This window comes from Haliotis asinina, chromosome 3 (genome assembly GCF_037392515.1).
Source record: "Haliotis asinina isolate JCU_RB_2024 chromosome 3, JCU_Hal_asi_v2, whole genome shotgun sequence".
NCBI classification, from domain to species: Eukaryota; Metazoa; Mollusca; class Gastropoda; order Lepetellida; family Haliotidae; genus Haliotis; species Haliotis asinina.
In genome coordinates this window covers 36,280,790-36,296,656 of record NC_090282.1, presented here as the reverse complement: position 1 = coordinate 36,296,656, position 15,867 = coordinate 36,280,790, and the positions used below count along the sequence as shown (strand labels likewise).

The window sequence follows — 15,867 nt, the reverse complement described above, 5'->3', positions numbered from 1 at the left end:
ATCTCCCTTCACATTCCTGTGAAGTATGATGGCGGCGTACTGTAACATTTCTGTGTAGTCTGTTTGATTCATTCTGTGCCTTTGGAGAAATAATCCTTGATCATCAGCAATATGTTTGTTTATCTGAGTAAAAAGGTAAGTTTTGTATACAGCAAAGTTAGTAATGTCTACAAATGCTTATTGGCATTGATATTTCTGTTTGAGTTCAGAATCCGTTGCCAATGAAGCTAACATGATTCTCTTGGCAACTGACATTTCCATTTCCTACTCTTCTGTCTAACAGTGTTTAAACTGGAAGTTATTCGGTTGCAAATTATTTTCAACATCGGAATACTTTTGCAACCGGTTACAGACACAATTAAAAAAAGATCGAATGCAACAGCAGGTTTTCGCTTTCACACAGCAAATCCACACACCGAATTGACTAAAGTGATTCTTATCGCTGTTTTTGATGCTGTGACGTTCCATGAGCACATTGTTTCAAATCAGTAATGGATATCATTATTCACTGGGGTATTTTGAGTTGAGGGCTTTGTTAGTGTGTGACTTGCAACGCCACATTTGTTTTCTACTATTTATTTACACAAGGAATAAGCACCCATGATTAAATGTCTTTTACAGATAGCTATTCCTAACAACACCCGACTGCGGTGTGTGTCATGGAACAAGGAGCATGGCTACATTGCTTGTGGTGGTGAGGATGGTCTCCTCAAGGTGCTCAAACTGGAAACCCAAACTGGTAAATATTAAATATTTGTTCATATTAAACGTTAAACAAATTATTGAAAAATTATTATTCTTATTCTACAGTATATGTATCATGATATTTGACATAATTTACAATTATCTCTTTAGTCTTTAGCAGTTAGACTTAGCAGTAAACCCATGAATTTGTTTTGGCAAGTCATAAGGAGAATAATGTAGTAATAGAAAGTATAATTCTATTTTTATTATAATACCACATTTATCCATCTTGTTTGTATTTGTTCACAAAATCATGATATTTGTAAATAACATTTTGTGGATATAATTTTCCTTTGAACTAACAGCTTGCATGACCATGCGCATCAGCATATTAGATTGTTAGAGTTATCACTATTTTCTCTTATCTAGGGAAAGACATGAAAGTGAAAGGCTTGGCAGCTCCAAGCAATTTGTCAATGAACCAGTCACTTGAGGGACACAGTGGTATGTAGAACTTCATTAGTGTATTAAAACATACAGCTTGACTAACAAGATCTAACCAATGAAGAGATAAGCATTTATGAACACACACACACATTAATTAGTCGTTATCATCACTCTCATTATGAATCTCTGGCTCATCCTATTAAAGAATTAATAAAAGAATTCACTGACACGAATAAAACACACACATGCATGCACACACTAATAATGATTTTTCATTGCTACAAGGAATTGTTTATCCTCATTGTGGTGATCTACAATGTATTTAATAATTCTTGGCATACTGACATACCTGCAGTGATTTGCTAGAAACTTATTGCTTGATGACATGGTAATTTTTATCTTTTGAGCAAGTGAGTGAGTGAGTTTGGTTTTATGCTGCACTGAGCAAATATGTTCCAGCTATTTGGCTATGGTCTGTAAAATAACTGAGCCTTGACCAGACCACACAGAGACCAACAACTTGAGCATCAATCTGTGCAATTGGGAACCGATGGCATGTCTGTGAGCCTGACTACCCAAGTCCCATTAGTCACCTCTTATGACTAGCATAGTTGCCTTTTGTGGCAAGCATAGGTTGCTAAAGACTTTTATCTTTTGAGACATTATTTTTTTATCATGGCCTCTTAGTCCTCTGAGGGGCCACTATCTTCTGTGCAGAGTTGCTTCCCTTGCTGGAGTCCTGTGTTGTCCTGACTTTTTTCTAGGTTGTCAACAAGATACTAATGCCCGTGGGTTTCACAAAAGTGGTAGACATCCAAAACCCACAACACCTCAGGCTCTTCTCAAACATGGTCAAGTTAAAACACAATTAGAGACCATGCATAATTTCTGGTTTGAGGGGTTGATGGCTTCTATGGAGTAGCATGTACAACATGAAAGCCACTCCCACCCTGCACCTCCCCCAAATAAAAATAAAAATAGAATTAAAAATAATGAAGAAAATTGAATAAGTAAGTGACCTTCCCTGCATGTCATGTACAAAATCAATGACACCCCTCTTATATGTGTTCAAAATTAATGACCAACCCCCGCTCACTCCCTCACTCCCATTATCAACAATACCTTACATATTTGGGGTACTGCTGAATGAGACATTAACTTTAACCCATGCGCATGCTGACTTTATGTCACAGCAGTTCAGTTTTTAGCAGCAACTGTATAGGTAGTTTAGATGGCGATCTGAAATCCAGCGTTTGCAATTTCATAACAGGTGCTGTCCAGTGTGTGACATGGAATGAACATTACCAAAAGCTGACCACAAGTGACCAGTATGGCCTCATCATTGTATGGATGCTCTACAAAGGTAACTGCCCTTTTTGCTCTGTCCCCTGTATCATCAATCTGTTCAAGAATATATTCATATTTATTATTTACCCTACCAAAAAAGTCCGAAATAATGGGTTTCTTTTATACAGTGGCAGCAGCTAGAATAAAGTAACGTAACAAGTAAGAGATGATTGTTTGGCTAATCACATCAAAGTCTGATAATCTCATCGTAGGTGATAATGATTAAAGTACATCCTACTTGCTTTGTCAATAGGCAGCCTGGTTGTAGTGGTGGTCACATTGCTGTGTGAACATTCAGTTTGATGCTGATGTTGGCAGGTTCCTGGTATGAGGAGATGATAAACAACCGGAACAAGTCTGTAGTCAGGGGAATGAAGTGGAATGCTGATGGACAAAAGATCTGTATTGTTTATGAAGATGGTAAGTCTATTGTTGTTGATGACATCATCACCATCATCATCATCATCATCATCATCATCATCCCTATATCATTAGATGTCTTCACTTGGTTTAAGGAAGGCATGGAATTAAACATGAAACTGAAACTTCTGTCTTTGTCATTTATCTGATGTTTAATGTTAAATAATTAAGGTGTGCCTTGATGCAAATACAATGGCAATCCCACCCAGGACTCCAATGCATGTCATTGCATTGTTTGTGGAATTCAACCGAAGTTTTCAGGAAGTTACAGCAATGCAGTGAAGTTGACAAACTATAAAACCGACCCCTCACCTTTTACATGTTTAACTATTTTATTTCATCTCTAACTCAATGATGTCCAAGTGACTGCTAGAAAATTAGTTCAGTACTTCAAATTGCAAAGTTGAATTAGACTCTGTGAATACACTTCAGAAAGTGTGCTGTTAAGACAGTGGTCTGTTTCAGGTGCTGTGATTGTTGGTTCGGTGGATGGGAACCGCATCTGGGGGAAAGAACTGAGAGGTTTGCAGCTGGCATGCGTTGAGGTGAGGTGCTCATTGTGTTACACTACACCATGGAGACACATCAATCCAAGTGCTGGGGTTGACCTGTTGTCAGTTTTACATCTACAGTTAATTTGATCACCCTATGTACTTTGTAGTTTAGCAGTTATCATATTAAAACTGTTCATTACATATACCCTTATTGTGATGTTCTTATCCTGCTTTGGGGATAGTGGGATAGCCTAGTGGTTAAAGTGTTCACTCATGCCCAGGTTCGATTCCCCACATGGTTTCAATGTGTGAAGCTCATTTCTGGTGTTTCATACTTTGATATTGCTGGAATGTTGCTAAAAATGCAGAGATGCCAAAAAATATGATTTTATTGTATTCATTACGAAAAAGAAACCCCAGAAAATACACAACTATGTTAGCAGTAAAATCATAGCAGTTTTAAAAAAGAATACATTAAATCAAATTATCAAATATTATACTTACCGTACACAATAAATTAAAACCAGTATCAAGCTATATGTGGATACTTAAAACTGATTTGGTTGAGTACTCTCTTATTAACAAGCACTTAGAATATTTTTCTTTAATAAGAGAACCCTTTGGAAAAGTTAGTACTAAATACTTTGGTCAAAAATACCAATTTTTGCACACGTATTGGGCCAAAATACTATTTGGCTTCAATTGGCATCTCTGAAAGACACATGAAACTAAGCTCATTTACTTACCCTTATGCTGCTTTGAAAGAGTCAAGATCTTAGGTACATTAGTTTGATAGGGCTGTTTCTGCAATCTAAACAGCCTCCGTGGTGCAGTGGATTATATACTAGTAGGCTGAGCCAAAACAACCATTGTGTATACTACTTGCAGTATTACTGTCAGTGTTTAGTTGAGTTTTCCATGCAAGCCTTTGCTGAGCATTAACATATGTTAACAATGTATGTTTAATGATCTTGAAACATACAATTATAATACATGTTTAAATTTGTAATGGATCTTATTGTGTAGGAGTAGAATGTACCTTTCATCATGAAGAAGTGAAAATTATTTGCAACATGTTGACAGAAACGTGCAGACCCTTTCTGACCATATTGACATTGCACAAGTGTATAGAGATTAATGGTAGTTACTGCTTGGGGGCTATTTTTTCATGTGGATCATGATACCAAGTTATCAGGCTAGTGTATAGCATTGATTATTTATCATACCGTAATGCTTTGTATTTGCATTCACATATGCTCTTGTTTCAGTGGTCCCCTGATGGCAAGAAGATCTTATTTGGAATGTTGAATGGAGAAGTTCATATATTTGACAACACTGGCAACTTCATTGTGAGTGTTTAGTTTGTGGCATTCCTATTGCAGTGTTGAGACCTGGGAACATCCGGCTTAGCAGTATTAGAATTGATCTTCAGTAACTTATGCTTGTCACAAGAGGCGACTAACATGATCAGGTGGTCAGGCTTTTTTGAATTGGTTGACATATGTCATCACAGTTGCATAGATTGATGCTTGTGCTGTTGATCACTGGATTGTCTGATCAAGACTTAATTGTTTACAGATCGTCGCCATATAGCTGGAACTGAATTCACTCACTGTAATGATGGCCCAGTAGTTTCAAGCACAGAAACTTTTGATCATGTGTTTGAGACTCAGTTCATTCTGGTTATGGTTTTAGACCTTTGAAGGACCAGGTCAGAAGAGGCCTTCAGCAACCCATGCGTGCCATAAATTGTGACTATGCTTGTTGTAAGAGGCAACTAACAGGATTGGTCAGCAGACTTGGTTGACACATGTCATAGGTTCCCAGTTGCGCAGATTGATGCTCATGCTGTTGATCACTGGATTATCTGGTCCAGACTAAATTATTTACAGACTGCCGCCATATAGCTGGAATATTGCTGAGTGCGGCGTAAAACTAAACTAACTCACTCACTGATTATGGTTTGTCAGCACCAACGTTTGCTTGTTTCACTAACGCAGTTCTATGCACAACCTGCATAACTTTGCATTCTCCTCACTAACCAAGATGACATGTTGTAATGTAAGTGAAATGCTGTTCAAAACAGTCAGTGAGTTACTCTCACATCTCTTCAGGGAAACTCATTTCATTTCAAATAGCAGGACCTTGAGCAAGCAATAGTTGCATGGATATGTGTGTGCTATATAAATATTCTATAATAATAAAATAATTTCAGATACTATTGATTGCCTGGAAACTGTGTTAGAGAAAAAATTATATATAAAAAGGTGAGGTGAAGTGAAATGTGGTTTAATGTCGTACATGTTTTACTTAAATGGCGACGTGCATGCATATAGGTGTGTGGCTGCTTGTACAAGCCTAGACTTCAGCTGGCTTTATAGTGCTAGCTCACTGAGAGACCAGGCTACAGTTAAACATGAATGCCCCACTGAGACACATTATACTGACTTCGAACCGATCATTACTGCCCAGCACTAGGCAGGGAACAACAAGTACCATATTTTAACATCTTTTGGTGTGACACATCCAGGGATCAAACTGTCCTGAAGTAATTGGTTGTATTTGCGTCCATGAACTGTCCCACATCCCCCCACTGTCACTGTTCCAGACCAAGCTCCAGGTACACTGTCTGTCTAACGTGACTGGCGCTATCCACATTGCTGGGCTGCAGTGGTATAATGGGCTCAATGGATACATGGAGGCTAACTGCCCTTGTTTTGCACTCTGTTTTGACAATGGCCGTTGTCAGATAATGAGACATGAGGTAGATGAAAGTAAGTACAAATCAGTCACTCACAGTTACATCAAAAATGGTAGGTTAAATACTGAATAGTAATAACAAATACATCATGGAAACTGAAGCTAGAGATACACTGAATGATGTTTGTTACTGCAAGTGGTAATTGTAGTGCTTACTTGTACATTTCAGTGTAAGATGGTATGTCCTGTAGTTGTTTCTACTGCAAAGATAATCTATGGTGTAAGTGAGCGCCTTCAACTAGTTGTGTGGACATGTGCGCTAGATAAAATATCCTTTACTACTATTACTCATGGTAATAAGCCTACAATGTGTCTTTTATTGGTTTCCCCTGGGCCAAGGATAGCTGAAAATGTTTTTGTGCTGCAGATCCCATCCTGATCGACACTGGTATGCATGTAGCCCAGATAGGCTGGAACCACTCGGGGAATGTGCTGGCCGTGGCTGGCTCCCAGCATGCAATGGGACAGGATAAGGAAGTCAATGTTGTCCAGTTCTACACACCATTTGGAGAGGTAGATAACATGTCTTCACAAACCATTGTATCAATATAGAGTGATAATACGTGATGTTGTACTTTTTCATGTTTACTGTAGTTTTTTTTATTGTTTTCACTTTTCAATTTTTTCAAACTTTGGTTAGGCTGTATTTTCATAACAAATTTACATTCATATTTTTGTATTGAATTGTGAAGTCACCTCCAGTAAACATCCAGATTTTCTTGTGGTGGTGGGGTATTCTATTGGTTAAAGCATGAGTTCATCATGCCAAACACCCAGGTTTGATGACCCATATGGGTACAATGTGTGAAGCTCATTTCTGGTGTCCTCTGCTGTGACATTGCTGGAATATTGCTGAAAGCAGCATAAAACTGAACTCACTCACCACTTCATGTTTTCCGCTCACATTGAGCTGACATGCCATGGAAATCGGTGTAATTATGTGATACTGTTACAAAAGTAGTCACCAAACATAGTCACTCACTTGTCCAATCTTTGTAGTGGCATATCATTTCTTTGTCTGAAGCCCATTTGTGGTGTCCCCACTGTGATATTGCTGGAATGTAAGCTATGTAAAAACCATACTCACTGACATATTGTTACTTGTAATCAGAAACAAAATGATAAGCTATGACTGGATATTTGCAGCACCTGCGGACGCTGAAGGTTCCGGGCAAGCAGATGTATGCCTGTTCATGGGAGGGAGGCAGCTTGAGGATAGCTCTGGCTGTTGACTCCTTCATCTACTTCGCCAACATCAGACCAGACTACAAGGTCATTCAATCAGCTCTTTTCCCCCATTAAGGACATGATTTTAAGAACATGTCCATTTTGCACTATTAGTTATAATCGTCCAGTTTACACTGATAGTTATGATCGTCCTATTTGCACTGTTAGTTAGAATCATCCAGTTTGCACTGTTAGTAAGAATCATCCAGTTTACACTGTTAGTTAGAATCGTACTAATTTGTACTGTTAGGTATAATTGTCTGATTTGCACTGTGAGTATAATTGTCTCTTTTGCACTGCTAGGTACAACTGTATTTTGCACTGTGAGTATAATTGTCTGATTTGCATTGGCTTTAGTGCATTATTCAGTGGAGATGCATGCATTCAGCTAGTAAATTAAGATCTGAAAAACATGATGCTCAAACTGAAAAGGTTCCATTTGGTTATTGCTTACAGTGTTGTCATCTTATTGTTTGTTTAATACAATACATATTTGCATACAGATGATTCACAACTAGGTTATAGTGTTATGTTTGAGTGTTAAACACATATATGCTGTGGTTTTGTACATTCTTCATCCCAACATGTGACTTGTGTTGTTGATGGAGCTGTACTTGTGTTCCAGTGGGGGTATTGCTCCAACACTGTCGTGTACTCCTTCACCAAGCCTGACCGCCCAGAGCACTGTGTCATTTTCTGGGACACAAAGAACAATGAGGTAAAACCTAAAGCCACAACTTCCTTTTTTTAATATGTTCAGTACAATGTATTTTGTGTCTCTCCCCTTGGTGCTGTTGATTGCTGGATGTCTGGTCTAGACTCGACTGTTGCTACATATTGCTGGAATATTGCCGACAGTGATGTAAAACAATGCTCACTCAGTCATGACCTTGAAAACAAACTCGACCCCCCTGTACAAATGTCTAACTTACTTCATGACTTAACTGCTTGATTAATGATAGAGGGTTGTGACCTGTAAAGGTTTAATCAAGAGTATGTGGTTTGATTGTGACCTGTGTTTTCAGAAATATGTGAAGTATGTGAAAAATCTCATTGCTGTGACAGCCTGTGGAGATTACTGTTGCTTGGCAACTAAAGCTGATGAGATAGCAGGCCAGGTATGTAGACTGGTATTAATGTATTGCAATGAAGATTGTTTTATTGTTTGATATGATTTCTAATGTTCAGAAATATGTTTTGTGCTCACAAAGGGACATAATCTTTACTTATCTCCACTTCTTAAAGACTACATTTGTGTTTCATGATGGTTCTCTGACAAAAAAGATGCGAATTATTTTGAGTTATTAAGAAGTAGATCAACTGTCAGCTCACTTCTCCCCCAGTACGTGTTGGTTCTGTGCAACTCTATCGGCACCCCTCTGGACTCCAAGTACATTGAGATGGACCCCATGTACCTGACAATGACCAAGACTCACATCATCACGGCATCAAAGGAGGCCTTCTATACATGGCAGTTCAAGAACCCCAAGAAACTGGCCACCCTGGAGATGGCAACCAAGAGGAAGGCTGGTTCAGAGAGGTGAGTATACAATAACAATATCGTAGACAGCTGCTTGTAGAGATACCAAGTATGAAGATGATTGCTCGTTACACCAAACATGTGGCACATGGATGGATTGGAATGTATTTAAAACTGTGTTGAAAAATATCAACAACTATGTGAAGTCATATTCCATGCTAGTATTTAGTACCAGCTTTGGGGATTATGGGGTAGCCTAGTGCTTAAAACATTTGTCGTCATGCCTAACACCAGGGTTTTGTTCTCCATGTGGATACACTGTGATAAGTCTATTTCGGGTGTCCCCCACTGTGATATTGCTGGAATATTGCTAAAATCAGTGTGAAACCCAGCTCTCTAACTAGTGCCAGTATTATCAGTAGTTTCTTATTTAAAAGGCACAAGTAGTTAACCCATCTGAGAAGCATCTCTTCTTTCCCCTATGTCATCTAGATTATAAATGTTGGTTTGTCCATGCTTGTGAATTTCAGTGTCAAGCACCTTGGTGAAGATCTTAGGCCAATAATAGTCGGTCTCGATCTTAAAAATTGACACTCCTTTGTGCAAGTGATAGAAAAATGCAAGGCACATGTCATCTCCCTTTGATTAGTCTATCTGACAATGGAAGAAGTTTTTAAACCAAGATACCTTGAGCAAAGTCTTAGGGTAGTGAGCATCTTGGTTTCAACTGAACACAGGATATCTGGCATAACACATGGCTGAACTTTGTTGATCACCATAAACAAGGAGTGCCCAGGCATCCTGTACCTTGAAACAAACACATCAAGTGATAATGTTTCTAGAATTTGTTGTTGGTCTATAAGTACAAGCTCACTCCTCTTCACATAGCTTGATGAAAGTCACCATTTTGGTTTCTCTACGATTGATTTTAGGTATTTGTCATGATCAACTTACACTTTGTGACTGATTTGGGTAAGATCAGTCAGTCATAATGTAATGTCAGTTTTAGGGGTTGGTGTAGGTCTCAGATCAGTGTAAAGACACCCTGCTCTTTTCTCTCATGCCATATTATTTCATATGGGACATGTCACACTTAAAGTTGTTACCATAGTTACATATCTAGGAGAATAAACTGTTGTTCTTTTATTGTTAATTTGTTTCCATGCACTTGTTAAGTGTTCATCATGTTACTCTCTTGTCAACAAGATGATGTTACTAATTGCCAAGAAAATCCACAATAGCACAAAAACTGCCGATCTTCGTTTTGACAAGTATTTTTTTAAGTTTTAAGTGTGTTGTGAATCTTAGTTGTTAACACATCCTATCAATTTCAGATTGTACCACATTGATGATATGCCATCGGGAACAGCTCCACAAGAAGATGTGGATTTCAGCAAGGCTTTCACTGTGAGTCACAATCATATATTCATGTGTCTGATTCTTTCGGGATTGTTGGGAAAGGCTTGAAGACCCAGGTTCGATTCCACTCATGGGTACAATGTGTGAAGTCCATTTTTGGTGTCCCCCTCTGCAATATTGCTGGAATGTTGCTAAAATCAGTGTAAAACCAAACTCAAACAGTGTTCATCAGAGCATTTATCACTTGATACTGTATGAATGTACTGTATTCTTGGCAACTGCTCAGGCTTGATTACATTGACTACATGAGTCCTGTGGTAAAACTTCTTAGACCATCTAAGGTAGCACAGGTAGCCATCCTGCCTAGCATTCGGCATTCATCTGATGAAGGAGCAAGGAAAAACCTAGAAACGTGTATGGGATAAAGAAGTTATCCCTAATATTTTGTCTTATAACATACTGCTGTTTATCATGGATTACGATAATTTCACCAACGTGGGAATGATATGTGTTAACTCAGATTCACTTTTGTTGTGAAACAACATGTCATGTTAAATATCAGGGTCCACTTGCACAAAGCGATCTTAGCGCTACAACTACCTTAAGCCTATGTTGGAGAATGGGAGTTATAATCATTGTAGCGCTAAGATTGCTTTGTGCAAGTGGGCCCTGGTATGGTTATTTGATACATTAGCTCAAATGTCTTTTTAATAACAGGGGCAGTAGGGTAGCCTAGTGGATAGCGTGTTGACTTAGCTTGCTGATGACACAGGTTCAATTCCTCTTTAGTGTACAATATAATTCACCCATTTCTGAGTACCTAGACCATAGATTGCCGGAATATTGCAGAAAATGGCTTAAAACAATGCTAAATTTAAAACAGTCAACTGAAATTTAACCTGTTCAGCTGAGGTTCTATTTTGTTTGTGAATCACAGTTTACAAGTCACCATGGAATGTGCTAGAATCATGTTGACCATGGTGTAAAATGTCATTCTTTCACTCCACTTTCTTAAGGTACTTCGTTTGCTATGACAGTGATGTTTGTGAGTTTTCAGTCATGTGATAGTTGCCTTAGCCTTCAATACAGCATGTCTTTTATTTGCACTTAAGATGCTGAAAGGAAAACTCCAGGTACACTCTTAATACATTTTGTTTTGTTTTAGTTTGGTGGACTTAGTGGTTTTTGTCTTGTTGGGTAGAGTAGTTTCACATCTCATAGAATCGTTTATTTTCAGCTAATGTGGTGGAACAAGAAAAAGGGCATGCTCTTAACACTTTCAAATACTTTTTTCACATTTTCATTGTATTGGTATGCTTTCTTTTGTAATATGCATAAGTTATCAAACATTTAACATTGTAAAATCCATCTCTACAGGTCAGTTATGAAGAAATAATTAGCTTTAAGCCTTTAGCAAATAGACTATGCAGATGTAGCCATATTCTTAGTTGCTTTTATTTGGTATTGACATCCATATGCATTAATTAAATAGAAAGAATCTTAGTGAAATAGGGTTACACTTGAATTGGTAACGCATGTGTTTAAGTAGAATCCTTCAGTGACATATAATTGCTGTTATTTGACATTATGTTGCTCCTAGTGTATGGTACACAACCCTGTGCGCTTAAAAAAATCCTCTGATACACTGGTATATAACCAGATAGTGGTCAAGTGAATATGAGCAGTCACCTAGTTGTGGATTCAGCAGTGTGCAGTAAACTTTGACAAAGTACTGTGGCTATGTGTCCCAGCTGTGGATGAGTACCTCTAAGGATGGGAGAGTTGCTATAACTTAGTGCACCTAGAGGCTGTTAGACTTGTATGACTTCCCAGGGATCCATTGATAATATGATGTGTAGTTGATAATGATATCCAATGATCGAGGGGGTAAAAACCCTAGCCAGTTGAGCATGTACTAGTTGCATGGGTATGTGCTCTGTATAAATATCCTGCCCTGTCCTTTTCTTATGCAGTACGCCAGTTCTTTATGTGCCTAGCTAGGATGAGTCACTGTCCTTTACGGACTGTTTTTGATTTAGAACATTTTTGGCAACTAATGGGATCGTGAGGTCAGGCTAATAAACTGCAGTATCCCAGTAGCATGGATTGATGCTGATGCTGTCGATCATGGATTGTATGGTCAAGAGTCAATTATTTACAGACAGCCACTATAGCTGGAATATTTCTTAGTGCAACTACAAACAAACAAAGCCAACTCACAATAAAACAAAGCATTATCTCTGAACAGTGATAACAAATTATTCCTGGTTGACTGTTGGGATAAAAAGGCAGTGAATAACACAGTGAAATGACTCATATGTGACTACAAGACCTTTAATGAAAAATTAGGGATTGGTGCCATTTGATGGCCCAGTCATCTGCAGCACAGTAAATCACTCTGCAGAGTTGCATCCCTTATCAGAAGCCAATGATTTGGGATTTTAATCCAGATTCAAAGTGATTCTGTAGCTAGATTTATACCTTGTGTTTAAAGAATGCTTCTACATCTGAGACCAGCATTACTTTGGATTTTCCTTCCACGTTAAGATGACACACTGTGACATATCAAGATACACTGTGATATATCTGGATACACTGTGATATATCTGGATACACAGTCATATATCTGTATGCACTGTGATATATCTGGTTACACTGTTATATATCTGGATACACTGTTATATAACTGCATGCATTGTGATACAGCTGGATCACAAGTAAACTGTAGCCCAAATGGGTTGCGCAGCATAGAGAAAATGACCAGTCCTCTTACATGCGAGCAAAGTGAGCAAAGGTTGGCAATGTACTTTCCTCGTTTTGGTTCGAAAAATATTTTTCATGTCAAAAATAAATATCGCCACCATCAAAGGTGGCCCATTACTTCACTGGGTTGTGCTCTCACATTTCCAACCCCATCTTGAACTACTCACTTGAAATATTTTTAATTAAACATTTTAAGCGCATCTCGTGGCAGATCAGACTGTTCTTTGCCTCCATTCCCAAATCCAGCTTCCGGTTCAACTGAGTGAAGGAACAGGAGGGTATTATTCCATATGGAATCCTTACAGTTACCTCCCCTGCTTCATTCCCCCATTACACTAGAAGTGGTTTTCTTTTTAGAATAAATGTTATGAAAATTCTAACAATAGCAAGAAGATATAAGACGAATAAACTCCAATGGGTTCATGATCAAATTAGGCTATATGATATTTCTTTTCAATTTCTGCTTATTCTTGTTCTGTCACTCTGTTCAACCGGAAACTGGTAAGGGTAATGGAGGCGAATAATGATCTGAATACCACGAGCTGTGCTTAAAAGGTTGAATAAAGCATATTTCAAGTGAGTAGGAACATAGGGTAGGAAATCTAAGAGCACAGCCAAGTGAGGAAATGGGAGTGTACCTTTCACCACATTCTCTTCCCACAGAGGTTACTTGTCATATCTTCCTACGAACCTCTGTTCTAATATGGCCATACTTCTCGGTTCTCATAAAATTCCCTAGTGACAAAAAATGGCAAAAGATTTATCTCCCTTTTTTTCTGTCCAATCAGAGCACATGTTACATCGAGTTAGTTCAACTTGACAAATGCAAGCAATGTGGAGAAACAAAAATGACATGACTGAGTTCTGTCTCGAAGAAACATTTGAGTATCACACTCGGGAAGAGGATCTAGTTTTCACAATGCATCCGGAAATTACCGAGATCTTTCGAACGATCACTTTTGAAACAAGGTCGCTGATTGCACTACTAAATCTGATTGCCTCCAATCATGAGTCTTGAACACTCGCACCATGAAAGGGTCGTATTAAAACAGAGGTTACATAGGAAGATGTGACAAGTAACCACTGTGAGAAGAGAATGCTTTCACTGTGGCAATATTTTATTTTGACATGAAAAATATTTTTCGATCCAAAGATAAGGTAGTGTGCTGCCAACCTTTGCTCTCTTCGCTCTCATATAACAAGACTTGTCATATTCTCTATGCTGCGCAACCCCATTTGCACTACAGTTTGCCTGTGACTGGATACATTGGAATATATCTGGATACACTGTGATATATCTGGATACACTGTGATATATCTCGAATAATGTTGAAGCAGTATAAAACTCTAGGGCTGTAACGATGTATCAAACTGTTAATGAATTGCAAATTCTCAGTCTCTGATACAGTGTTTCCCATAGGCACAAAAATTCACCAGTCCTTGTGACTCCTGGTGTCATGAGTGGCAGTCATGAACGTGATTTTGGGAGTCAACTTTTTTATCTGTGTCTGCTTTTGGCGTAAAATGTTAGGAATCATCATGATTTCCTTGTGTCATGAGCAGGGTAATTTTTTGAAATTCCGTGGAAATCTTCAGATTTCAGTACAAATCATTCGATCTTGAAATATGTAAAAGTTCAGAGAGAAACTATTTAGGTGGTAAGGTTCTGCTTATCAACGCCATGTACCCACATCTGTGTCTCATGTATCAAGTTTCGAAATTTCACTGTAGCCTCTTTAGATACATTTTGGCAGCCCCCCGACCCCAGCTGAAACCACTTTCACCTGTTGCCATCCCTGCATAAGAGGGAGTCATGGACATGTTTTTGGGAGTCAAATATGCAGTTTTTTTGTGTCGTGGGAAACACTGTAGCAATTAATGCATGGTAGAAATGAAAAACTACCAATTCACTTATAGTATGTCTGTCAATAGTTTAATAATTGACTTACGTTGATAAATGCAAAGGGCAAAATGCAGAATGTTTGGTACAGACTTGCAGTTTTGTCGAGTTTATGTTTTAGCACTTTAGTTGATCTGGATTTCAGGTTTCTTGTCAGTGATTGAAAGAGATTGAAACTTGTATTTGTTTTACATAAACTCTACATTCATTTGAGAAATGACATCAAATAGTATTGCAATAGTTGGTGGCAATAGACTATTGTTATTGCAATACTATGTTGCAGTGGACTCTTGCCAGCACAATAGTTGCTTCATCCTCAATAGTCACCCCTAAAAAAAAACGCCCACTCAAGGATTAACGATCTAAAAGTTGCAGTCAGGAATGTTTTGTGTCCTGCCAGTCAGAATGTGATAAGCATACCATATGCATGTACAAGTTATGACCAGAGTACTGCTTTCTGGTTGCCTGCATGACATTAATGTAATGAGGCAGTTGCTTTCAGATTCTGATAGTTTTAATTACTGGTAACAGTAAGAACCTTACTCAAACCTTGGAGTAATAGTTAATATTTGATCTTAATGTATTTCTTTCTAACGTCACAATATGGTTGAAATATTGCAAAGTAAAATTTTAACTGTTTGAATAATTTCACTGTAACTGTCTAAACAGTAACATAATATATTTGAGGCTCTTATAGGAGCATTACCTTCATTGATTGATGTAGGTAAGTATGAAGAGGTCCAGCCTTGTATGAAGTAATGTGACATGGTTTTAATGTTCCAGGGTACGGAGGATCCAGTCTGCTGTATTTGTGCCTCAGACAAAACCTTGTTTGTTGTGAGTACTAACTGTGGTAATACTATCCTGTGTTTATCAGTAATTTAGGATTTGAAAAATATCAATGTAAATAGTTGCAGGGTTATTTCTATACATATTTAACATGATTGTGCCTGAGATGCATGAGAGGAAAGATTCTTTTGTGATTT

General features: G+C 38.1%; 1 protein-coding gene across 2 annotated transcripts in view; it reads left to right on the top strand.

The window, feature by feature from the left end:
- Window positions 1-10: 10 nt before the first annotated feature.
- Window positions 11-15,867, top strand: part of LOC137277898 (WD repeat-containing protein 35-like) — a 29,800-nt gene continuing 13,943 nt past the window's right edge. Inside the window, exons 1-16 of one of the 2 annotated variants that reach the window (XM_067809891.1) lie at window positions 11-135; window positions 622-739; window positions 1,114-1,188; window positions 2,402-2,494; window positions 2,797-2,898; window positions 3,364-3,443; window positions 4,661-4,741; window positions 6,001-6,166; window positions 6,520-6,665; window positions 7,299-7,424; window positions 8,005-8,097; window positions 8,405-8,497; window positions 8,723-8,919; window positions 10,194-10,266; window positions 11,331-11,351; window positions 15,665-15,718. In XM_067809891.1, the coding sequence (XP_067665992.1) occupies window positions 112-135; window positions 622-739; window positions 1,114-1,188; window positions 2,402-2,494; window positions 2,797-2,898; window positions 3,364-3,443; window positions 4,661-4,741; window positions 6,001-6,166; window positions 6,520-6,665; window positions 7,299-7,424; window positions 8,005-8,097; window positions 8,405-8,497; window positions 8,723-8,919; window positions 10,194-10,266; window positions 11,331-11,351; window positions 15,665-15,718 (1,542 nt within the window). In that variant the 5' untranslated portion in view covers window positions 11-111. The remainder of the gene's footprint in view (window positions 136-621; window positions 740-1,113; window positions 1,189-2,401; window positions 2,495-2,796; window positions 2,899-3,363; window positions 3,444-4,660; window positions 4,742-6,000; window positions 6,167-6,519; window positions 6,666-7,298; window positions 7,425-8,004; window positions 8,098-8,404; window positions 8,498-8,722; window positions 8,920-10,193; window positions 10,267-11,330; window positions 11,352-15,664; window positions 15,719-15,867) is intronic. The other variant, XM_067809892.1, reaches the window with a different exon arrangement.